The sequence below is a fragment of the Scyliorhinus canicula genome, chromosome 6, assembly GCF_902713615.1.
Source record: "Scyliorhinus canicula chromosome 6, sScyCan1.1, whole genome shotgun sequence".
Lineage (NCBI taxonomy): Eukaryota > Metazoa > Chordata > Chondrichthyes > Carcharhiniformes > Scyliorhinidae > Scyliorhinus > Scyliorhinus canicula.
The window spans coordinates 32,452,284-32,476,773 of NC_052151.1; the positions used below are offsets into that span (position 1 = coordinate 32,452,284).

The following is a 24,490-nucleotide window of genomic DNA, read 5'->3' on the forward strand; positions in this document are numbered from 1 at the left end:
TATCTACCTTGATATTTTTCAAGACGCCCAACACCTCGCCTTTTTGGATCTCAATGTGACCCAGGCTGTCTACACACCCTTCTCCAGACTCAACATGCACCAATTCCTTCTCTTTGGTGAATACTGATGCAAAGTATTCATTTAGTACCTCGCCCTTTCCTCTGGCTCCACACATAGATTCCCTCGCCTATCCTTCAGTGGGCCAACCCTTTCCCTGGCTACCCTCTTGCTTTTTGTGTACGTGTAAAAAGCCTTTGGATTTTCCTTAACCCTATTTGCCAATGACTTTTTGTGACCCCCTTCTAGCCCTCCTGACTCCTTGCTTAAGTTCCTTCCTACTTTCCTAATATTCCACACAGGCTTTGTCTGTTCCCAGCCTTCTAGCCCTGACAAATGGCTCTTTTTTCTTTTTGACGAGGCCTACAATATATCTCGTTATCCAAGGTTCCTGAAATTTGCCGTATTTATCCTTCTTCCTCACAGGAACATGCCGATCCTGAATTCCTTTCAACTGACACTTGAAAGCCTCCCACATGTCAGATGTTGATTTACCCTCAAACATCCGCCCCCAATCTAGGTTCTTCAGTTCCCACCTAATATTGTTATAATTAGCCTTCCCCCAATTTAGCACATTCACCCTAGGACCACTCTTATCCTTGTCCAGCAGCACTTTAAAACTTACTGAATTGTGGTCACTGTTCCCGAAATGCTCCCCTACTGAAACTTCTATCACCTGGCCAGGCTCATTCCCCAATACCAGGTCCAGTATAGCCCCTTCCCTAGTTGGACTATCTACATATTGTTTTAAGAAGCCCTCCTGGATGCTCCTTACAAACTCTGCCCCGTCCAAGCCCCTAGCACTAAGTGAGTCCCAGTCAATATTGAGAAAGCTCAAGTCTCCCATCACAACAACCCTGTTGCTTTTACTCCTTTCCAAAATCTGTCTACCTATCTGCTCCTCTATCTCCCGCTGGCTGTTGGGAGGCCTGTAGTAAACCCCCAACATTGTGACTGCACCCTTCTTATTCCTGATCTCTACCCATATAGCCTCGCTGCCCTCTGAGGTGTCCTCCCCCAGTACCGCTGTGATATTCTCCCTAACCAGTAGCGCAACTCCTCCACCCCTTTTACATCCCCCTCTATCCCGCCTGAAACATCTAAATCCTGGAACGTTTAGCTGCCAATCCCGTCCTTCCCTCGACCAGTTCTCTGTAATGGCAACAACATCATAGTTCCAAGTACTAATCCAAGCTCTAAGTTCATCTCCTTACCCGTAATACTTCTTGCATTAAAACATATGCACTTCAGGCCACCAGACCTGCTGTGTTCAGCAACATCTCCCTGTCTGCTCTGCCTCAGAGCCATACTGGCCCTATTCCCTAGTTCTCCCTCAATGCTTTCACCTTCTGACCTATTGCTCCTGTGCCCACCCTCCTGTAGCCTCTGGTGCTGCTGAGTTTAGTTTCGGTGCTGCTGGTGCTGCTCCTCTTGTCCCTCGTCAGAGAGCAAATGTTGAGCCACAAACGCTGCTCCCATGCTGTGGTGAAGGCTGGCGGCAGGTAGATAAGATCACGATGAGTGATGTCCAAGGTAGATGAATGACTTGCAAAAAGTTGTGAATCACCTTTGGAACTGTAATCTGGATCTCTGAACAAGCAAACGTCTTTCACATGGGCATGGCAGCAGCTACGCAGTTACACTTAAAGGCTTTCCAGCCTGTCAGTTTCATTGATTAATGACACCAATATCCTCTCACCTAATTGGCCCTGGAGAGGTCCACACAGCCTGGGAAATCCATGCACGGGCTGTTAAAGCCACAATCCTCAATCAAAGAATCACTGGATTATTTAAATCGTGATATGACTGACCCAACAGTTGTTGCTCACTTCCAAACGTACTTCAGTGATCCCAGAAGCGGGCAGGATTATACTGGGTTCCCAAAACACTGACGCTTTTTCATTTTTAGGATTGCTCAATTATTATGGCAAATTCGTTCCTAATTCAGCAATGAGGCTGAAGCCATTACAAACAAGCTTGGCACAGGACCAGAGAATGTGAAAATACTTATCAAAACGCCAAAGAGGTTTCCGTGAAGTCAGGGTTATTGATTTATGACAATTCAAAGCTGAGGTGACAGTTTGTTGGCGACGCATTACCCTCTGGGGTTGGCCCATTTGTCTCTCACATAACGTCCTCAGGAGAGGAATGCCCAATGGTATTTGCCTCTAGAACATTAACTAGTGCTGAGTCAGACTATGCTCAATTTGAAAAAGAACCTTTAAGCATCATTCGGCATAAGAAGGTTCCAACATTACTGTTATGGACGTCATTTTACACTTTTGGACTGACCATTATCTACAACCTTTGGGTTGTATAGCAGCTAGTTGATTGCAAAATGGTCTTTGATCTTGTTGGCACAAGATGGTGACATTTAGTATGGAAGTCAGAGCAACTCGCAATTTATCTAGACGGCCACTGCAAGTCAAACATGATCAGGAAGTCGAACAAGAACCTGATGAAAATTTTGGAGATATTTCAGATCTTTCTCATATTGAAAATGTACCGATGACTTCGACTCAGGTACAAATGTATCCAAGAACCGACCCATTGATGGGGAAAGTAAGGGATATGATCCAAAAAGGCACTTTAACAAATATGCACCAAAGGAATCCAGACCTCAAGTCCTACATCATTAGGCAACTTGAGTTGACAGTTCAGAGTGGAGTTCCTCTGTGTGGTATTTGAATGATCCTTCTGCCCTGTCTACGGAACATAATCCTTGAACAGCTACATCCTGGTGTGGTTCAGAGGAAGGAGTTGGCATGCAGCTACTTCTACTGGCCGAGATTAGATGCACAAGTTGAGGAGAAGGTGGGACTATGCCAATCCCGAGCTACATTGAGGAATACTCCACCCCTGCAAAGTTTGCATCCGTGGGAATGGCTGAGAATTCAGATTGACTACGCTGGGCCAGTCAAAGGACATATCTTCCTAGTGATGATTGACGCACACTCAAAGTGGCCAGAGGTCGCAATCATGAAGTCCACAATACCGAACAGACATTTGAGAGACAAGATGAGGTATTTGCAAGGTACAGGACATGACAATGGGACTCAATTTACAGCAACAGTGCTCAAAGATTACTTGAAAGGTTTTTCTATCCGCCATTTTAAACCTGCTCCGTATCACCCACCAACCAACAGGTTGGCCAAGCACTTTGCGCAAACACTCAAACATGCAGTAAAGGTATCGAGAGATCATGGTTCTTTACCCAGATGCGTTAACAACTTTGTATTCTCATACAGAATTTCTACGTATTCAACAACACAAGCTCATCAGTGATGCTGCTATTCAAGAGGAAATTGAGGTCACAATTCGACCTCTTGACCCCACAATTCGACCTCTTGCAACTTCAGACAATGTCAGGCCACAGCAACAAACGGTCTTAAACCGTGGAGAATGTGTTTTGGCTAGAAATTATACCGTGAGTGAAAATGACTCCGGCCATCATTCTAACCAAGATTTCTTTTTTTTTTTAAATAAATTTAGATTAGCCAATTATTTTTTCCAATTAAGGGGCAATTTAGCGTGGCCAATCCACCTACTCTGCACATTTTTGGGTTGTGGGGGCGAAACCCACGCAGACACGGGGAGAACGTGCAAACTCCACACGGACAGTGACCCAGAGCCGGGATCGAACCTGGGACCTCAGCGCCGTGAGGCGGTTGTGCTAACCACTAGGCCACCGTGCTGCCCTCATTCTAACCAAGATAAGGGTCTCAACAGGGTGGATGTTGCTGCCCAACAAAGGTGAGGTGAAATATTCTCACTCAGAGGGCCGTGAGTCTTTGGAACTCTTTGGAACTAAAAAGGTGGTGGTAGCAGAGTTTTTGATTATTTTGAAGGTAGAGCGAGATAGATTCTTGGTAAGTAAGCGTGCGGTAGGTTATTGGGGGTAGATGGGATGCCAATTTGAGGTTCCTGTAGTTATGATCTTATTAAATGGTGGAGCAGGCTCGAGGGGCTGAATGGTCTACTTCTGCTCCTTGTCTGTATCCTCGACTATAAATTCCCCTCTGGGTCACCCACCATCCTGGCTTGGATTTATATCACCCTTCCTTCATTGTCTTTTTTTTTAATAAACAATTTTATTGTGGTATTTTTGGCATTGTGAACAGTTACAGTAAACAGTAATGTGCAAATATCAACCCAAACCAGAAACATAGTGCATAAACAGTACCCACCTATTTATCCCTCCTATTCTACTCTAATCTATCCTCCCCAGCGAAGAAGTCGATGAATGGTTGCCACCTTCGGGCAAACCCTAATACAGATCCTCTCATGGCGAACTTAATTTTTTCCAGGCCTAAAAAGCTCGACATGTCCGAGAGCCATGCTTCGGTCTTTGGGGGCTTTGAGTCCCTCCATGCCAGCAGTATACGTCGCCGGGCTCACAGGGAAGCAAAGGCCAAGACATCGGCTTCCCTCTCCTCCTGGACCCCTGGGTCTTCCGAGACCCCAAAAATTGCCACCACTGGACTCATCACCACCCTAGTTTTCAGTACCTGGGACAAGACATCTGCAAATCCCTCCCAGTATCTCCTAAGTTTTGGACATGCCCAGAACATGTGGACGTGGTTCGCTGGCCCTCCCGCACACCTAGCGCACTTGTCCTCCACCCCAAAAAATTTACCCATCCGGGACACTGTCATGTGGGCCCGGTGGACGACCTTGAACTGAATCAGGCTGAGCCTAGCACATGTTGCAGTTGAATTTACCCTACTCAGGGCTTCCGCCCATACCCCCTCCTCCATCTCCTCCATCTCCACGCCGAGTTCCTCCTCCCACTTGAGCTTCAGTTCCTCTGTCTGGGACTCCTCCCCTTTCATAAGTTCTTGGTGAATATCCGAGACTTCCCCTCTCCTACCTCTCCCCTAGAGACTACTCTGTCCTGGATCCCATTTGGTGGGAGACGTGGGAAGGATGGGGCCTGTCTACGTATGAAGTCACGCACTTGCAAGTACCGAAAGTCATTCCCTCTTACTCGTCCGAATTTCTCCTCCAAGGCCCTCATGCTCGAGAAACTCCCCCCCCCCCCCCCCCCCCAAAGAACATATCGCCCATCCTTCCCACCCCCGCCCGCCGCCACGCTTGGAATCCACCGTCCATACTCCCGGGGTGAATCGGTGGTTGTCGCACATTGGAGACCAGACTGATGCTCCCACCTCCCCTACATGCCTCCTCCACTGGCCCCAGATTTGCAGGGTTGCCACCACTACCGGGCTAGTGGAGTACCTGGCCGGCGGGAGCGGTAGGGGGGCTGTGACCAGGGCTGCCAAACTGGTGCCCCTGCACAAAGCTGCCTCCACTCGCCCCCAAATAGACCCTGTACGCACCATCCAACTCCTTACCACGGCTATGTTGGCTGCCCAGTAGTAGTTCTTCCTTCATTGTTACTGGGTCGCTGGAAGTCCCTCCCTCACAGTACTTTGTGTGAACCTCCACCAGGTGGATTACCGCGGTTCATGAAGGAGGTTTACCTTCTTGTGGCCATTTAGGGATAGGCAATAAATGTTGGCGTAGCCAGTGACGCTCAAATCCCAAGGGCGATTAAATAAAAAAAACATGTAGTCAACACATCAACCCCTGAAGGACATTAGTGAAAAGTTGGGTTTGTGACAATCTGTTAGATCCTGATCAGTATTAATTAAACCATTTTATGTCAGATGTATGAATGAATTGAATTGAAATTCTCCTACTTGCCAAGATGTGATGTGAACTCATAGTTCCAAGGTATTCATGCAGAAACATTGCTAGTCTGCTCCCATCTCACTGCAACACTATGCTTAGAATGAACAAGGGAGCATGCCTGTTAGATTCAGCAATGAATATTGAGCCAATTAAGCTCAAAGCTAATGGGATATGAACAATTATCTAATAACGATCATTATTAATTTTTTTAAATTTTAAAAATAAATTTAGAGTCCCCAATTCATTTTTTTCCAATTAAGGGGCAATTTAGGGTGGCCAATCCACCTACCCTTCACATCTTTGGGTTGTGGGGACGAAACTCATGCAAACACTGGAAGAATGTGCAAACTCCACTCGAACCTGGGACCTCGGCCCCCCCTATGGCAGCAGTGCTATCCACTGCGCCACCGTGCTGCCCATCTAATAACAATCATGATGTGATCAAGTTAAATCACGGTAGCTTTTGAGAGGGAGAAACATGTGGGCGGCAAGATAGCACTGAACTGTTGCTTCACAGCGCCAGGTCCAAGATTCGATTCCTGGCTTGGGTCACTGTCTGTGAGGAGTCTGCACGTTCTCCCTCTGTCTGCGTGGGTTTCCTCCGGGTGCTCCGGTTTCCTCCCACAAGTCCCAAAAGACGTGCTGTTAGGTAATTTGGACATTCTGAATTCTCCCTCTGTGTACCCGAACAGGCGCTGGAATGTGGTGCCTAGGGGCGTTTTACAGTAACTTCATTGCAGTGTTAATGTAAGCCTACTTGTGACAATAAAGATTATTATTATACATGAAACCGTTACCACGGGTGGAATTCTCCATTCCCCCAGTTACTGGAATCATGGCAGGATCGGGGCAATACATTTAGCTTGATGGGAAAAGTCAGATTCCCGTTGGCAAGAAATGTGTTTGGAATTTTGTTCTCCTGACTTTGAGTTAAAGGCCGGCCGGGTTTCCTGCTGATCTATGTTGGGAAGCACATACGCATTCATTTGCATCTTGTGATTCCTCATTAAAAGGCCTCTTCCCGGAATTAGCGTTCCTTCTCCAATAGAAGTGACCTGCCATTGGATAATTAGAAAGGACTTTTTCCTGACAGTACATAAGCGTTGTGCACCTGACGAGCTTCACCTCATCAGCTACTTCGGGATACATGAATGCTGCTGTACCCGACTTTTAAGATCATTGGTGCATGTTTTTGGGCATCCGCATCACAAGCTTGGGAAGCAATACCATCGGGGGGGGGGGGGGGGGGGGGGGGGGGGGGAGACGGGTGCAGGACTGAGGGTGGCCGAGGTTTGGAAAACTGGAGGGGAGGGAGAAAGAGGCAGGATTGGGGAGGGGGAAGGAGGCAGGATTGGGGAGGGGGGGGGGAAGAGGCAGGATTAGGGAGGGGGGGGGAAAGAGGCAGGATTGGGGAGGTGGAAGGAGGCAGGATTGGGGAGGGGGGGGGAAGAGGCAGGATTGGGAAGGGGGGGAAAGAGGCAGGATTGGGGAGGGGGGGAAAGAGGCAGGATTGGGGAGGGGGGGAAAGAGGCAGGATTAGGGAGGGGGGGAAAGAGGCTGGATTGGGAGGGGGGGAAAAAGGCAGGATTGGGGAGGGGGGAAAGAGGCAGGATTGGGGAAGGGGGGAAAGAGGCAGGATGGGGAGGGGGGAAGGAGGCAGGATTGGGGAGGGGAGGAGAGGCAGGATTGGGGAGAGGGGGAAAGAGGCAGGATTGGGGAGGGGGGAAGAGGCAGGTTTGGGGAGGGGGGGAAAGAGGCAGGATTGGGGAGCGGGAAAGAGGCAGGATTGGTGAGGGGGGAAAGAGGCAGGATTGGGGAGGGGGGGAGAGGCAGGATTGGGGAGGGGGGAAAGAGACAGGATTGTGGGGGGGAAAGAGGCAGGATTGGGAAGGGGGGAAAGAGGCAGGATTGGGGAGGGGGGGGAAGAGGCAGGATTGGGGACGGGGGGGGAAGAGACAGGATTGGGGAGGGGGGAAAGAGGCAGGATTGGAGAGGGGGGAAAGAGGCAGGATTGGGGAGGGGGGAATAGAGGCAGGATTGGGGAGGGGGGAAAGAGGCAGGATTGTGGGGGAGGGGGGAAAGAGGCAGGATTGGGGAGGGGGGAAAGAGGCAGGATTGGGGGGAGGGGGAAGAGGCAGGATTGGGGAGGGGGAAAGAGGCAGGATTGGGAGGGGGAAAGAGGCAGGATTGGGGAGGGGGGGGAAAGAGGCAGGATTGTGGGGGGAGGGGAAAGAGGCAGGATTGGGGGGGAGGGGGAAAGAGGCAGGATTGGGGAGGGGGGGGAGAGGCAGGATTGGGGAGGGGGAAACAGGCAGGATTGAGGAGTGGGGGAAAGAGGAAGGATTGGGGAGGGGGGAAGAGGCAGGATTGAGGAGGGTGAAACAGGCAGGATTGGGGAGGGGGTGAAAGAGGCAGGATTGGGGAGGGGGAAAAGAGGCAGGATTGGGGAGGGGGGAAGAGGCAGGATTGAGGAGGGGGGGAAAGAGGCAGGATTGGGGAGGGGGAAAGAGGCAGGATTGGGGAGGGGGAAAGAGGCAGGATTGGGGATGGGGAAAGAGGCAGGATTGGTGAGGGGGGAAAGAGGCAGGATTGGGGAGGGGGGGAAGAGGCAGGATTGGGTAGGGGGGGAAGAGGCAGGATTGGGGAGGGGGGGAAGAGGCAGGATTGGGGAGGGGGGAAAGAGGCAGGATTGGGTAGGGGGGGAAGAGGCAGGATTGGGGAGGGGGGAAGAGGCAGGATTGGGGAGGGGGGAAGAGGCAGGATTGGGGAGGGGGGAAGAGGCAGGATTGGTGAGTGGGGAAAGAGGCAGGATTGGGGAGGGGGGAAGAGGCAGGATTGGGGAGGGGGGGAAAGAGGCAGGATTGGGTGGGGGGGAAGAGGCAGGATTGGGGAGGGGGGGAGAGGCAGGATTGGGGAGGGGGGAAAGAGGCAGGATTGGGAAGGGGGGAAGAGGCAGGATTGGGGAGGGGGGAAGAGGCAGGATTGGGGAGGGGGAAAGAGGCAGGATTGGGGAGGGGGGAAAGAGGCAGTATTGGGGAGGGGGAAACAGGCAGGATTGGGCAGGGGGGCAAGAGGCAGGATTGGGGAGGGGGAAAGAGGCAGAATTGGGGAGGGGGGAAAGAGGCAGGATTGGGGGGGAGGGGGGAAAGAGGCAGGATTGGGGATGGGGGAAAGAGGCAGGATAGGGGAGGGGGGAGAGGCAGGATTGGGAAGGTGAAACACTGGAGCGGAGGGGCAAAGAGGCAGGATTGGGGCTGGTCAAGGAACAGTGAGGAGTAGTGTATGAGATATTAGGGCACCCAAGAAAGAGCCCAAGACTGTCCTGGGACTGAGACCACACTGTCGGCGGACATATTGAAGAGTCTGTCCTGGGACTGAGGCCACACTGTCGGGGGACATATTGAAGAGACTGTCCTGGGGCTGAGGCCACACTGTCGGGGGACATATTGAAGAGACTGTCCTGGGACTGAGGCCACATTGTCGGGGGACATATTGAAGAGACTGTCCTGGGGCTGAGGCCACACTGTCGGGGGACATATTGAAGAGACTGTCCTGGGACTGAGGCCACACTGTCGGGGGACATATTGAACAGACTGTCCTGGGGCTGAGGCCACACTGTCGGGGGACATATTGAAGAGAATGTCCTGGGACTGAGGCCACACTGTCGGGGGACATATTGAAGAGTCCTGGGCCTGTGGCCACACTGCCGGGGGACATATTGAAGAGACTGTCCTGGGGCTGAGGCCACACTGTCGGGGGACATATTGAAGAGACTGTCCTGGGCCTGTGGCCACACTGTCGGGGGACATATTGAAGAGTCCTGGGCTGAGGCCACACTGTCGGGGGACATATTGAAGAGACTGTCCTGGGACTGAGGCCACATTGTCGGGGGACATATTGAAGAGTCTGTCCTGGGGCTGAGGCCACACTGTCGGGGGACATATTGAAGAGTCTGTCCTGGGACTGAGGCCACACTGTCGGGGGACATATTGAAGAGTCTGTCCTGGGACTGAGGCCACACTGTCGGGGGACATATTGAAGAGACTGTCCTGGGGCTGAGGCCACACTGTCGTTGGACATATTGAAGAGTCTGTCCTGGGACTGAGGCCACATTGTCGGGGGACATATTGAAGAGTCTGTCCTGGGGCTGAGACCACACTGTCGGGGGACATATTGAAAAGACTGACCTGGGACTGAGGCCACACTGTCGGGGGACATATTGAAGAGACTGTCCTGGGACTGAGGCCACATTGTCGGGGGACATATTGAAGAGACTGTCCTGGGACTGAGGCCACACTGTCGGGGAACATATTGAAGAGACTGTCCTGGGACTGAGGTTCAAATCCCTCCATAGCAAATGGTGGAATTTGAGTTCAATAAAAGTCCGGAATTAAAAGTCTAACGATGATCATGAAACCATTGTCGATTGTTGTAAAAACCCAACTGGCTAACTGAGATCCTTTAGGGAAGGGAATCTGCCAACCTTACCTGGTCTGACCTACATGTGTCTCCAGACCCCAACAGTGTGGTTCATTCTTAAATGCCCTGAGGGATGGCTGACAAATGCTGACCCAGCCAGAGACACCCACATCCCATGACCGAATAAAGAATAATATCCTCAAAGATATTTGTTGGGTCCTAGGTTCTACAGACGACACAGCTCATTATGGAGATAAGAGAAAGATGGGCAGAAATGAATTTTTCATTTCATTTTTCATTTTCAAGTGCCTTGTCTAAGGATGTGATGGCTGTATCTGCCACATTCTCCGTGATGAACACAGGCCGCACAGACTGGCAGGGCATCAAATGCAGTTATTCCGAAGGTTGCCGCTGTACTGAAACATTTTTTGCCGAAGGCTTGTTCTAGTTCTCCAGCAGGGACCCTTGCAGAATCTCACAATTGGTGACACACAATGCATTCTGAAGGTGCCAGATGCCCTTTTCAGTAAAGCTCACCAGTACGTGCAGCTCAGCATGGATGAAGCAAGCCTAGCTGCCAGAGCTTTGGGGTTCACTGCCGTCTTAGGCTTTTCACAAATGCAGGGTGCCATGAACTTCACACATGTAGCCTTCACTCCAGTGGAGAGGAGGCCATTCGGCCTATCGAGTCTGTCCCAACCCTCTGAAAGAGCATCCTACCTAGGCCCGACCCCCACCTATCCCTGTAATCCAATAACATCACCCAACCTCTTTGGTCACTAAGGGCAATTTATCATGGCCAATCCACCCAACCTGCACATCTTTGGACTTTGGTAGGAAACCGGAGCACCCGGAGGAAACTCACACAGACACAGGGAGAATGTGCAATCGCCACACAGAACCTAGGTGGGAATAAAGACCGCAGTTAAGGGTTATTGTGGCACTGTATTGATTAACATTGCTTAAGGGTCATTTAAGTAATTTTCCGGTGTGATATTTTAATACTGTGTTAGTAATAAAGTTTGCTTCGATATGCCATGGGCTGGATTCTCCACACCCTGCGCCAAAATCGCGTTTGGCGCAAGAGCGGAGAATCAATTTTTGCGCAGAAACTGGGCCCAGCGCCGGTCCGGCGATTCATCCGGGACCTGAGAATCGGCGTTTTCGCGAATTACGCTGTGCGGCTGGGGGGCCTTCGCTAGAGGCCCGCCCAGTGATCCTCTGCTCCCGACCGGCCGAGTTCCCGACGGCATAGAATGAACATGCTATGGCCGTTCGGGACTCTTGCGTGGTGGCTGTGGACTCAGTCCGCCGCTGCCCGGGTGGGGGGTGCGGGGGGGGGGGGGGGGGGGGGGGGGGGGATGGGGGGGGGGGGGGGTGATCGTGCGGGTCCGATACAGGGGCACGCGGCCGATTGGGGGGCCTACATCTTGCAGCTGCCTCCGTGGTCCGTGTCCGCCATGGTGCTCGGCGTGGCCGCTGGAGATTGTCGCCATTCGCATGCGCGGACTCGAAACCGGAGGTGTAGGGGACCAATATCCACAACTAAAGCTGCAAGAAGCACTCCGGGTGCCCCCTAGCCCCTTGCAGGGCATTGAATCAGCTCAAACTTCCATCAGCAATCTTCGGAGTGAAACTCCAGTGTTTTTACACCGGCGTGGGACATAGACCCATTTTTGGAGAATCCAGCCCCATATCCCTATTTCTTTGTGCAATCACTCCTGGAGCAAGGCATCCTTTCTTTCCTGAAGACTTACAAAACTAAAATAAAACATTGGGGTTTCTGTCCAGTTTCCTTGGTACTGTTGGGGACTGGCCTGGGATTGTAATAGTGCATTTGTTGCCTGTTAAGTAATGTTTGATCTATATTGATTCTCTACCATGTCCCATGGAGTCTACCACTCATTCCCTAAAATGTAGAACAGAAGAACATACAAACTAGGAGCAAAAGTACGCCATCTGATCCCTCAAGCCTGCTCTGCCATTCAATGAGATCATGGCTGATCTTTTGTGGACTCAGCTCCACTTTCCGGCCCAAACACCATAACCCTTAATCCCTTTATTCTTCAAGAAACTATCTATCTTTATCTTGAAAACATTCAATAAAGGAGCCTTAACTGCTTCACTGGGCAAGGAATTCCATAGATTCACAACCTTTGGGTGAAGAAGTTTCTCCTAAACTCAGTCCTAAATCTACTTCCCCTTATTTTGAGGCTATGCCCCCTAGTTCTGCTTTCACCCGCCAGTGGAAACGACCTGCCCGCATCTATCCTATCTATTCCCTTCACAATTTTATATGTTTCTATAAGATCCCCCCTCATCCTTCTAAATTCCAACGAGTACAGTCCCAGTCTACTCAACCTCTCCTCATAATCCAACCCCTTCAGCTCTGGGATTAACCTAGTGAATCTCCTCTGCACACCCTCCAGTGCCAGTACGTCCTTTCTCAGGTAAGGAGACCAAAACTGAAGACAATACTCCAGGTGTGGCCTCACTAACACCTTATACAATTGCAGCATAACCTCCCTAGCCTTAAACTCCATCCCTCTAGCAATGAAGGACAAAATTCCATTTGCCTTCTTAATCACCTGTTGCACCTGTAAACCAACCTTTTGCGACTCATGCACTAGCACACCCAAGTCTCTCTGAACAGCGGCATGCTTTAATATATTAACATTTAAATAATAATCCCGTTTGTTGTTATTCCTACCAAAATGGATAACCTCACATTTGTCAACATTGTATTCCATCTGCCAGGCCCTAGCCCATTCACTTAACCTATCCAAATCCCTCTGCAGACTTCCAGTATCCTCTGCACATTTTGCTTTACCACACATCTTAGTGTCATCTGCAAATTTATGGGTTGGAAGTTTGCCAGCTTTTGGGAAATTGTGAACGTGGGCGGGAAAGGCGTTGGGAAACCTGTCAGCTATGTTGCTGGGTTTTCCTGCCATCATTTCAAACACTTTGCTGGGGGGGGGGGGGGGTCACACAATGTCACACTGGTGGGGCAAGCTCTGAACGAGCCCACCCCTCCAGCAGCGGCGACTCTCAAAAAGATTGATTCGACCTGTGTAAAAAAAACAAGGGCCCCACAGAGGGCAGCACCATGGATTCCGTCCCCCGCCCTCCCCCAACAGAGACCCTCTCAGCCATGGACCCCCCCCCCCTCCCACTCCCAGCACTCCATCCGCAGAACCCCTCTGATAGTGACCCCGGCACTTCCCACTGGCACTGATCCGGGGACAATCTAGGTCCCACTAGATGGATCTAGATGCAGAACTATGTAAAGCACTGACTCACAGGCACCTGAGAGGAGGCTGGAACAGTAAGAGAGATCATAGTTATAGATAGGGTAGAGACTAGTGTTAATAGAGTGTAGATTGTAGATTACTGGATTATTGTTTACTATAGGAGTAAATGGTCGAGCTTTAATAAGTAGTGCAAATAAAAGTTAGCTTTGTTGATGAACTTAGTTTGTGAGGTCTTTGTGAACACGACATCATCATCCTGATAACAGAATGTCAATCCCTTTTGTTGTTATTCCTATCAAAATGGATAACCTCACATTTGATGTGACGACGTGCTGGCAGGGTTGGGGGTTTGGAGGTGAGGTATTCTCTATGCGATGGGTGGATGATACGTGGGGAGGCCCGCTAAGTATATGGTAATGGGGTTCCCATCATTGTATGGCAGAAACCCTGCTGTGCTGTGCATCTGGCGGGAGTTGTGGACGATCGAGCGGGGAAATCCCACCAAGGTGAAAGTCATTTTAGGGCTCCCATCCGCGACTCTCTGTTCTTGCCACCATCCTCATCCGTCAGAAACAGTTGCGAAACCCCCCCCCCCCCCATTGTTTCTACCAACCGTTTTGAACCAAATCCTTTCAAGTGCAGAGAACTGTCCCGGGATGGTGATCGATGAACTAGTGCAATCCTTGTGGGTGATGGATGGTGCTTCATGATAGGGCAACATTTTTCATTTTTTTCCCCCTCAAAGTGCTGGCACTGGCAAGGGAAGAGGCATTCAGCCCCCTGGTCGATCAGCCGGCTTTTCTGGTCAGATACCACAGCATTCAGAGAAAATAAATTCTGCTGACGCTGTCACGCTGGCGATGGCTGAGGGATCTGATAGAGCCAGGAACACTGGCTGCATTAAAAAAAAACCTCCCCCCTCCCCCCAGGGAATCCCCCAGGCCAAACATTCCCCACCCCATTCCAGCTTCAGTGTAATCGAGGAGGTCCATCGCCGAGCCTCAGAGCGTTCCTGGAGATCCATTTTCTTTCTTCGGGAGTTGCATCTTCTTTCTTCAACCATGGTGGGTGGGTATGTTGGGCCCTTTTTAAAGATGGCACCCGGATACGATGGCACCATCCAACCCTTACAAGACGGAGCAAAGCCCCAGGTTGCATACTTAGTTAAACTGGGGGCGGAAGGTATGGGATGGTTCCCTCTCGGCCTCCACAAGTGGGAAACTCCCCCCGTCCCTTCCCACACCACAGGACTTTATCCAGGTTGGGAAAAATCCGACACCGTGTCAATGATGGTTAGTCAGAGAGCCTGGAATCGGAGCAATGTGTGGGCCAAACAATTGCATTTCATACCTAACTAACTATGATGTTTTTGTTTGCTTCCGTATTTCTAGGTTTTTGGCGGCCTGGTTTGGATCCTTGTGGCTTCAGCTCGGGTTTCATTTGCAACTGATCAAGGATGGGTGATGTTTGTTTCGGTCTTCTGCTTTGTCATCACTACGTTGCTGCTCATCCTGTACATGGCTGGAGTTCAGAACTGTTCATCCGGGTGGATTGTAGTGGTATGTCTGCGAGCTCTGTATTGCGCAACAGAGCAGTGATACTCTAACCTCAGAAACATAAGCATCACTTGCTGCCCTATAATCTTTTAATGCTTACCCTAACTAAGACGCGTGCAACCTAAAGCTCAAGTTAACACACTGGAATGCTTTCCCGTTATTTGATATTTCAGCCCGGCAGATATAATGCGTAACAATCACTCCTATCATAGACTCTACTACAAATCCTCAGACCACGTTTAGCGATAATAGAGAATGGAAAGAAAGGGTGACGGATCAGGTTTCCAGAAGAAAGGTGTAAGATAGGACGCTCAATTTGAAAGGTGCCCTTCTGCCCCCTGCCTGCCTGGTGGGTAATTTGAAATTACCCTCCATCCAATGATTTAAAAAATTAATAAATTCAGAGTACCCAATTTTTTATTTTTTCCAATTCAGGGGCAATTTAGCATGGCCAATCCATCTACCCTGCACATGTTTAGGGTTGTGGGGGTGAGACCCACGCAGACACTGGGAGAATGTGCAAACTCCACATGGATAGTGACCCGGCCCATGATCGAACCTGGGTCCTCAGCGCCGTAAGCAGCAGTGCTAACCATTGCACCATTGTGCCGCCGCTTCTCCAAGCGATGTTTAACAAAATCATGAATGTTGGAAATGGGGCCCATGCAGCCCACATGATGGCGCAGACCTTCATGTTGGTCGCCCAGCTAATGGCTATCTGGCGAGTCATTCATAGATTCATAGAACAGTACAGCACAGAACAGGCCCTTCGGCCCTCGATGTTGTGCCGAGCCATGATCACCCTACTCAAAACCACGTATCCACCCTATACCCGTAACCCAACAACCCCCCCCTAACCTTACTTTTTTAGGACACTACGGGCAATTTAGCATGGCCAATCCACCTAACCCGCACATCTTTGGACTGTGGGAGGAAACCGGAGCACCCGGAGGAAACCCACGCACACACGGGGAGGACGTGCAGACTCCGCACAGACAGTGACCCAGCTGGGAATCGAACCTGGGACCCTGGAGCTGTGAAGCATTTATGCTAACCACCATGCTACCGTGCTGCCCAATTGAGATTGACTTTTTCCGTCAGATTCCATGATGCTCGCCCATAAACCTGACTGTGCCACGACGACTTGTCAAAAATTCTTAAAAAATATATATAACTATGTTGCTGAAAGAAGAACATAGAACATAGAACATAGAACGATACAGCGCAGTACAGGCCCTTCGGCCCTCGATGTTGCACCGACATGGAAAAAAAACTAAAGGCCATCTAACCTACACTATGCCCTTATCATCCATATGCTTATCCAACAAATTTTTAAATGCCCTCAATGTTGGCGAGTTCACTACTGTTGCAGGTAGGGCATTCCACGGCCTCACCACTCTTTGCGTAAAAAACCCACCTCTGACCTCTGTCCTATATCTATTACCCCTCAATTTAAGGCTATGTCCCCTTGTGCTAGCCACCTCCATCCGCGGGAGAAGGCTCTCGCTGTCCACCCTATCTAACCCTCTGGTTAGGTAATCAATGTGTGTTATAATGCAGATCCATATTGAGTAAACAGCTGTCTAATTTGCTAGGGCTTTATTTTTAAAAATAAATTTAGAGTACCCAATTCTTTTTTTACAATTAAGGGGCAATTTAGCTTGGCCAATCCACCTACCCTGCACATCTTTGGGTTGTGGGGGCAAAACCCACCCAAACACGGGGAGAATGTGCAAACTCCACACGGACAGTTACCCAGAGCTGGGATCGAACCTGGGACCTTGGCACCATGAGGCAGCAATGCTAACCACTGCGTCACCATGCTACCCCTAGGGCTTTATTTTTGACATAATTTAGATGGAAGTAATATCAACACATATCCCAGTGAGCAGCACTTCAAGAATATGTTAAATCGAACCCTACAGTGCAGCAGGAGGCCATTTGGCCCATTGAGTCTGCACTAAACCTCTGAAAGACCACCCTACCTAGGCCCACTCCCCCACCCTGTCCCCATTACCCGACCTGACCATTGGACACTAAGGGGCAATTTAGCATGGCCAGTCTACCTATTCTGCACATCTTTGGACTGCGGGAGGAAACCTACGCTGACACGGGGAGAACGTGCAAACTCCACACAGCCAGCCACCCGAGGCCAGAATTCAAGCTGAGTGCCTGGTCCCCAATAAAGGATCTCCCATTTAGGACACAGAATTTCTACTCAGAGAGTCATTAACCTTTGCAGTTCTCTTCTACCAAGAGCTGTCGTGGCTGGCTCATTGCTTGTGTTCAAGGCTGAGTTAGACAGATGTTTAATCGATAAGAGAATTAAAGGTTATGAGGCAGGCAGGCAAGTGGAGTTCAGGCCACAATCAGATTAGCCATGAACTTGTTGAGTGGCGGAGCAGGCTCAACGTGCCAAATAGCCTTCCTCTGCTCCTATTTCTTAGAGTCGTAGAATTTACAGAGCAGAAAGATGCCATTCGGCCCATCGAGTCTGCACCGGCTCTTGGAAAGAGCACCCGACTTAAGCCCACACCACCTATCCCTGTAACCCAGCAACCCCATCTAACCTAAGGGCAATTTATCATGGCCAATCCGCCTAACCTGCACATCTTTGGACTGTGGGAGGAAACCGGAGCACCCGGAGGAAAACCACGCAGACGGGGGAGAACGTGCAGACTCCGCGCAGACAGTGACCCAAGCCGGGGATCGAACCTGAGACCCTGGCGCTGTGAAGCCATAGTACTAACCATTATGCCACCGTGGTGCCCTAAATTGGATCGAAGCAGGCAGAGGAATGTCTATGATTGGTACTTATATGGATTTCCACAAGGCACTTCATAAAGTCCCACGTTAAGAGACTGTGACCTAAATTTGAAGCCCCATAGAATTGAAAGTAAATTATTGGCCTGGTTGGAATTTGGCTGAGTGGAAGAAGGCAGTGATGAGGGATGCTGGGCATGTAGTTTATCTTGGGGTGGCACGGCGGCACAGTGGTTAGCACTGCTGCCTCACAGTGCCAGAGACCTGGGTTCACTTCCGACCTTGGGTGATAGTCTTTGTGGAGCTTGTGCGTTCTCCCTGTGTCTGCGTGGGTGCTCCGGTTTCCTCCTACGGTCCAAAGATGTGTAAATTAGGTGGATTGGCCATGCTGAATTGCCCCTAGGTGGGGTCACGGGGATAGGGTGGGGGTTTGGGCTGAGGTGAGGTGCTCTTTCAGAGGGCCGGTGCAGACTCGATGGGCCAAATGGTCCCCTTCTGCACTGTAGGAATTCTATTCTATAAATGTTGTCAAATACTTGCGTCAGGGCCTCAACTATTCACTGTATTCAATAGGACAGAAAGTCAATAACCTGATTTGCCAATGACACAAAGATGCAAGTTACGAGGCGATATTGATTGAGTGAATGAGAAAATTTATAGTATATCACCTGGATCCTAAAAGGAACCTGGTAGGAATCAGGAGGGAGGTCTAGGGAGTTAGGGGAGAGGAATTGTGGATCAAGCCCGATCTGGAAAGGTGGCCAATGATGGGGTTGCCTCCCAACATTTCCCTCCCATGGCCTAAGTATGGTGATCTGCTGGGTTTCTCCCACCATCTTTGGCTAACAGGGTTAAGGAAAATCTCAAAGCCTTTTATTCGTATATAAGGAGCAAGAGGGTAACTAGAGAAAGGATTGGCCCACTCAAAGACAAAAGAGGGAATTTATGCATGGAGTACTTAATGAGTACTTTGCATCGGTATTCACCAAGGAGAGGGACATGACGGATGTTGAGGCTAGGAATGGATGTTTAAATACTCTAGGTCATGTCGGCATAAGGAAGGGGGAGGTTTTGGGTATTCTAAAAGGCATTAAGGTGGACAGGTCCCTAGGACCGGATGGGTTCTATCCCAGGTTACTGAGGGAAACGAGGGACGAAATAGCTGGGGCCTTAACAGATATCTTTGCAGCATCCTTGAGCACGGGTGAGGTCCCGGAGGACTGGAGAATTGCTAATGTTGTCCCTTTGTTTAAGAAGGGTAGCAGGGATAATCCAGGGAATTATAGACCTGTGAGCTTGACGTCAGTGGTAGGCAAACTGTTGGAGAAGATACTGAGGGATAGGATCTATTCACATTTGGAAGAAAATAGACTTATTAATGATAGGCAGCATGGTTTTGTGCAGAGAAGGCCATGTCTTACAAAACTAATAGAATTCTTTGAGGAAGTGACAAAGTTAATTGATGAGGGAAGGGCTGTAGATGTCATATACATGGACTTCAGTAAGGCATTTGATAAAGTTTCCCATGGCAGGTTGATGGAAAAAGTGAAGTCGTATGGAGTTCAGGGTGTACTAGCTAGATGGATAAAGAACTGGCTGGGCAACAGGAGACAGAGAGTAGTGGTGGGAGGGAGTGTCTTAAAATGGAGAAAGGTGACTACAGGGATCTGTGCTCGGACCACTGTTGTTTGTGATATACATAAATAATCTGGACAAAGGTACAGGTGGTCTGATTAGCAAGTTTGCAGATGATACTAAGATTGGTGGAGTTGCAGATAGCCAGGAGGACTGTCAGAGAATACAGCAAAATATAGATAGATTGGAGAGTTGGGCAGAGAAATGGCAGATGGAGTTCAATCCAGGCAAATGTGAGGTGTTGCATTTTGGAAGATCTAATTCAAGAGCGGACTATATGGTCAATGGAAGAGTCCTGGGGAAAATTGATGTACAGAGAGATCCGGGTGTTCAGGTCCATTGTACCCTGAAGGTGGCAACGCAGGTCGATAGAGTGGTCAAGAAGGCATACAGCATGCTTGCCTTCATTGGACGGGGTATTGAGTACAAGAGTCGGCAGGTCATGTTACAGTTGTATAGGACTTTGGTTAGGCCACATTTGGAATACTGTGTGTAGTTCTGGTCGCCACATTACCAGAAGGATGTGGATGCTTTAGAGAGGGTGCAGAGGAGGTTCACCAGGATGTTGCCTGGTATGGAGGGTGCTAGCTATGAAGAAAGGTTAAGTAGATTAGGATTGTTTTCGTTGGGAAGACGGAGGTTGAGGGGGGACCTGATTGAGGTCTACAAAATTATGAGAGGTATGGACAGGGTGGATAGCAACAAACTTTTTCATGGAGTGGGGGTGTCAATTACAAGGGGTCACGATTTCAAGGTGAGCGGGGGAAAGTTTAAGGGAGATGTGCATGGAAAGTTTTTTACGCAGAGGGTGGTGGGTGCCTGGAACACTTTGCCAGCGGAGGTGGTAGAGGCGGGTACGATAGCATCATTTAAGATGCATCTAGGCAGATATATGAACGGACGGGGAACAGAGCGAAGTAGATCCTTGGAAAATAGGCGACAGGTTTAGATAAAGGATCTGGATCGGCTCAGGCTGGGAGGGCCGAAGGGCCTGTTCCTGTGCTGTAATTTTCTTTGTTCTTTGTTCTTGTTCATAGAATCATAGAATTGCCTACTGTGCAGAAGTAGGCTATTCGGCCCATTGAGTCTGCACAGACTCTCTGAAAGACTACCCTACCAAGCCCACTCTCCTACCTTATCCCCATAACCTCACTTAACCTACACATCTTTGAACATTAAGGGGCAATTTAGCGTGGCCAATCCCCCTAACCTGCACATCTTTGGACTGTGGGAGGGAACCGGAGCACCCGGAGGAAACCCACGCAGACACTGGGAGAAAGTGCAAACTCCACACAGACAGTCACCCAAGGCCAGAATTGAACCAGGGTTCCTGGTGCTGTGATGCAGTGGTGCTAACCACTGTGCCACCATCCCAAAACCCCTTCCATTGGGGAAAAATTGGGGCCAGATGGGAAGTGACCCGTAAGTGGCCAATAATTGTCCACTTAAGGGTCTCAATTGGGATGAGGGCCGGCTCTAAGCATTCACTCTAGGCCTTGGCTACCCCTATAAAACTGCGAACAAGTTGGTGGTGGGCCGGTAGGCGTTGGGAAGGTCACCTGCAGAGGTTGACAGGCCCCTCTGCCTACACACCTGCCAGCAGGGGATTGTAAAATTCTGCTCAATGTGTCAGTTCTGAGGAAAGGTTGCGGCTTGAAATGCTGGGTGGCATTTTCCAGCCCTGGTGTGATGGGAGGGGCGGGTGGGGGGGGGGGGGGGGGGGGGGGGAACCATTCAAAAGTCCTGATGAACCTGCTGACAGGAGGGGCTGGAATGTTTATCTGTTTATCTCCACAGAGACTGCCAAACCTGCTGAGTATACCCAGCATTTTCTGATTTTAGTTAAGATTTCCATCCAAAGGATTTTGCTTTTGGTTCAGCTTTACAAAGACGAGCTAAACCACGCCCGGAGCAATGGGAGCAGTTCTGGGCACCGCACCCAAGGAAGGATATATTAAACTTATGGGCGGGTAGCTTAGATTCACTAGAATGTCACCTTACTCCGAGAGCTGAGTTACGAGGAGACAGTAAACAAACATGGATTGTACTCCCTGGAATTTAGAAGGTTAAGTTGTGATTTGATTGAAGTTATTAAGTTGTTAAAGGCAACGGTTAGAAAGAAACTATTCCCGCTGTCTGTGGAATGTAGAACTGAAGAGCATGCTCAAGAAAATAGACCCAGGCCTTCCCGAAGCGAAATTAGGAAGCACCCTATTATGCAAAGGGTGGAAGTTTGGAACTCTGTTCCGCAAATGGCGTAAGATGTTAAATCGATTGTCAATGTTTTAAAAAAGGGATTGAAAAGATTTTTGTCAGTCAAAGGTATTAAGAGATATGGGGAAAACAACAGGTGCATGGAGTTAGGTCGCAGGTCAGCCACAATCACATAGAATGATTCAAGAGGCTTGAGGCCCATCCTTGACTCAAAGGGGAGAGCAGCCCATGGTCCTCTGGGACTTTCATTTTCATCATGATTTTCTCATTGTCCTGCTCGATCTCCCCAATAATGAATTCCTACATTTTCCCGATGATCAATTTCAGACTAACTGGCCTAAGGTTTCCTACTCCCTACCTTTCTTGAATTGAGGTGTTATCTATGTGGTTTTTGAATCTGCTGGGGCTTTTCCATAATCTTGGGAGTTTTGGAAGATTACAACCGATGCACCCACTATTACTGCAGACATTTCCTTTAAGGCCCTCGGATGCAGATCACCAGCTCCAGAGACTTTTCAGCTCTTATCCCATTAATATTTCTGGGTTGTTCTCTAGTACATAGATACATAGAAGCTAGGAGCAGGAGGAGGCCTTTTGGCCCTTCGAGCCTGCTCCACCATTCATCACGATCATGGCTGATCATCCAACTCAATAGCCTAATCCTGCTTTCTCCCCATAGCCTTTGATCCCATTCTCCCCAAGTGCTATTTCCAGCCGCTTCTGGAATATAGTCAATGTCCGGGATTCCCCCAGCCTCGGCGCCAACATCGCGCTCGGTGCGGGGACGGAGAATGGGGTCTCAGACCCGCGATCTGTTCCGACACTGGGTCACGATTCCCCGGCGACCATAGAATCGCCGCCAGCCGCGCGCGGGGTCAACACGGCGTCGGTCGGGGGCAGTTGAAAGAAGACCCCGCGGAGGTTCTCCGTGATCGACCGGCCGAGTTCCCGCTGAGTTCCATTGGCGCCGTTCCCTTCCGGTTCCACCCGGTGGGGGCTCGGACTCGCAGCCGCGCTGGCCGTCCTTGTGGGGAGGGCGGGGGGTTGAGACTCCAGCGGGGCGGCCTCCACGACGGCCAGGCCCGTGATTGGGGGCTACCGATCGGTGGGCGCCGCGATCCGGGGGGGGGCCTATCTTCTTCTGCGCCGGTTCGATGTGCGGCTCCACCATGTTGCGCAGGGGCCCGTGCAAAAATGGCCGCTGCACGCATGCGCGGACCCGCGGCTGGAAGTGCAGGGCCCCGTATCAGCAGCAGGAGCTGCAGGGCACACACCGGGGCTCCGCTATCCCTCTTGAAATGGGAGAATCACTCCAGACTTTTTGAAAAAGTCTGGAGTGATTCGTGCCCGTTTTCTGGCGGGTGTGGGGACATAGCCCCATTTTCTGAGAATCCCGGCCAATATTTTAGCATCAACTACTTCCTGTGGTAATGAATTCCACAGGCTCACCACTCTCTGGTTGAAGAAATGTCTCCTTATCTCTGTCCGAAATGGTTTACCCTGAATCCTCAGGCTGTGACCCCTGGTTCTGAACACACCCATCATTGGTAACATATTCCCTGCATCTACCCTGTCTAGTCCCGTTAGAATTTTATACGTCTCTATGAGATCCCCCCTGATTCTTCTGAACTCCAGCGAGAACATTCCCAATCTAGTCAATCTCTCCTGTCATTTTCAGAGTTGGCTGGTGCCGGTTTAGACTCACCTCCTGAGGCAGTTCACCCTCTTCTCCTTCCCAATTTCCTTCTCCATCATTTCTCAATCTCCCACCCACACCTCCTGTGATTGTTTCCAGCTCCTCCCTCTTCACCCCCACCTTTCTACTATTATTGCTTTATTTTGTGAAGAGGGATAAAAAAACATTTGTTCAAACCCTCTTCCATTTCCCTCTTTCCTATTATTAATACCACAGCCACCCTCTAAAATATGAATACTCACCTTTGCAGGGCTTATAGTGGTGCAGTGGTTAGCACTGCTGCCTCACGGCACCAACGTCCCAGGTTTAATCCCAGCTCTGGGTCACTGTCTGTTTGCACATTCCCTCCGTGTGTGTGTGGGTTTCGCCCCCACAACCCAAAAAGATGTGCCATGTAGGTGGATAGATCACGCTAAATTGCCCCTTAATTGGAAAAAAATAATTGGGTACTCTAAATTTATTTATATAAAAAAGATACTCACTTTAGCTACTCTCTTCCTTTTCATGTACTTGCAGAAATGTTTGCTGCCTGCTTGTAAAATTCTATGATCGACAGTGCAGAGAAGGACATACTTTCCACCCAGACAACTTCCCAGTTTCTGCATAGTTATCCTTATGTTCACATGTGCAAACACTTCAAAGAGATAGAAGGAGGAAAAGAGAGGTATTTTCTCCTTTCCTCCCTGAGACTCTTTGTGGATCATAGTTCAGTTGGTAATGGCTGACCTTTGGTACCACAGACAAGTTGCCAATATTCATGTAGCAAATTGGTCAATTAGGGTCAGTGGGTCCTTTGTTTGTTTTGGCTTCAAGCATGTGTCTTAGAACAGAGGGTTGTGCATTTTCCAACTAAATCATTGGGGGAGCTGAACCGCCTGCTCGAATGGGGGGGGGGGGGGGTGAAAGGTTATTGCGAGGTAGATGGGAGGTTACTCTCAGATCAGCCATGACCTTATTGAATGGCGAGCAGGTTTGAGGGGGTGAGTGGCCATATGTTCGAGTTGATTGTGAAATGACTGTGCGAATTGGTTTGTCATTCTTTGCTTCCTCTTCCCTTTCAGGATGTCTTCTACCACTTCATTGCATCCGTGTTTTATTTAAGTATTGCTGTTCTGGAGGCAAGTGACACAAGGCTCTATTTAGTGGGCAAGAATCAAAAAGATTTCAGAATCAATATTGCCGCCACGGTAAGTCACCATGCA

The 24,490-nt window shown here is 49.8% G+C and overlaps 1 protein-coding gene across 1 annotated transcript in view; it reads left to right on the forward strand.

Annotated features, from left to right (window-relative positions):
* Window positions 1-24,490, forward strand: part of LOC119967079 (myelin and lymphocyte protein-like) — a 35,288-nt gene that overhangs the window by 6,392 nt on the left and 4,406 nt on the right. The window contains exons 2-3 of the mRNA XM_038799130.1: window positions 14,816-14,983; window positions 24,350-24,475. Coding sequence (XP_038655058.1) covers window positions 14,816-14,983; window positions 24,350-24,475 — 294 coding nt within the window. The remainder of the gene's footprint in view (window positions 1-14,815; window positions 14,984-24,349; window positions 24,476-24,490) is intronic.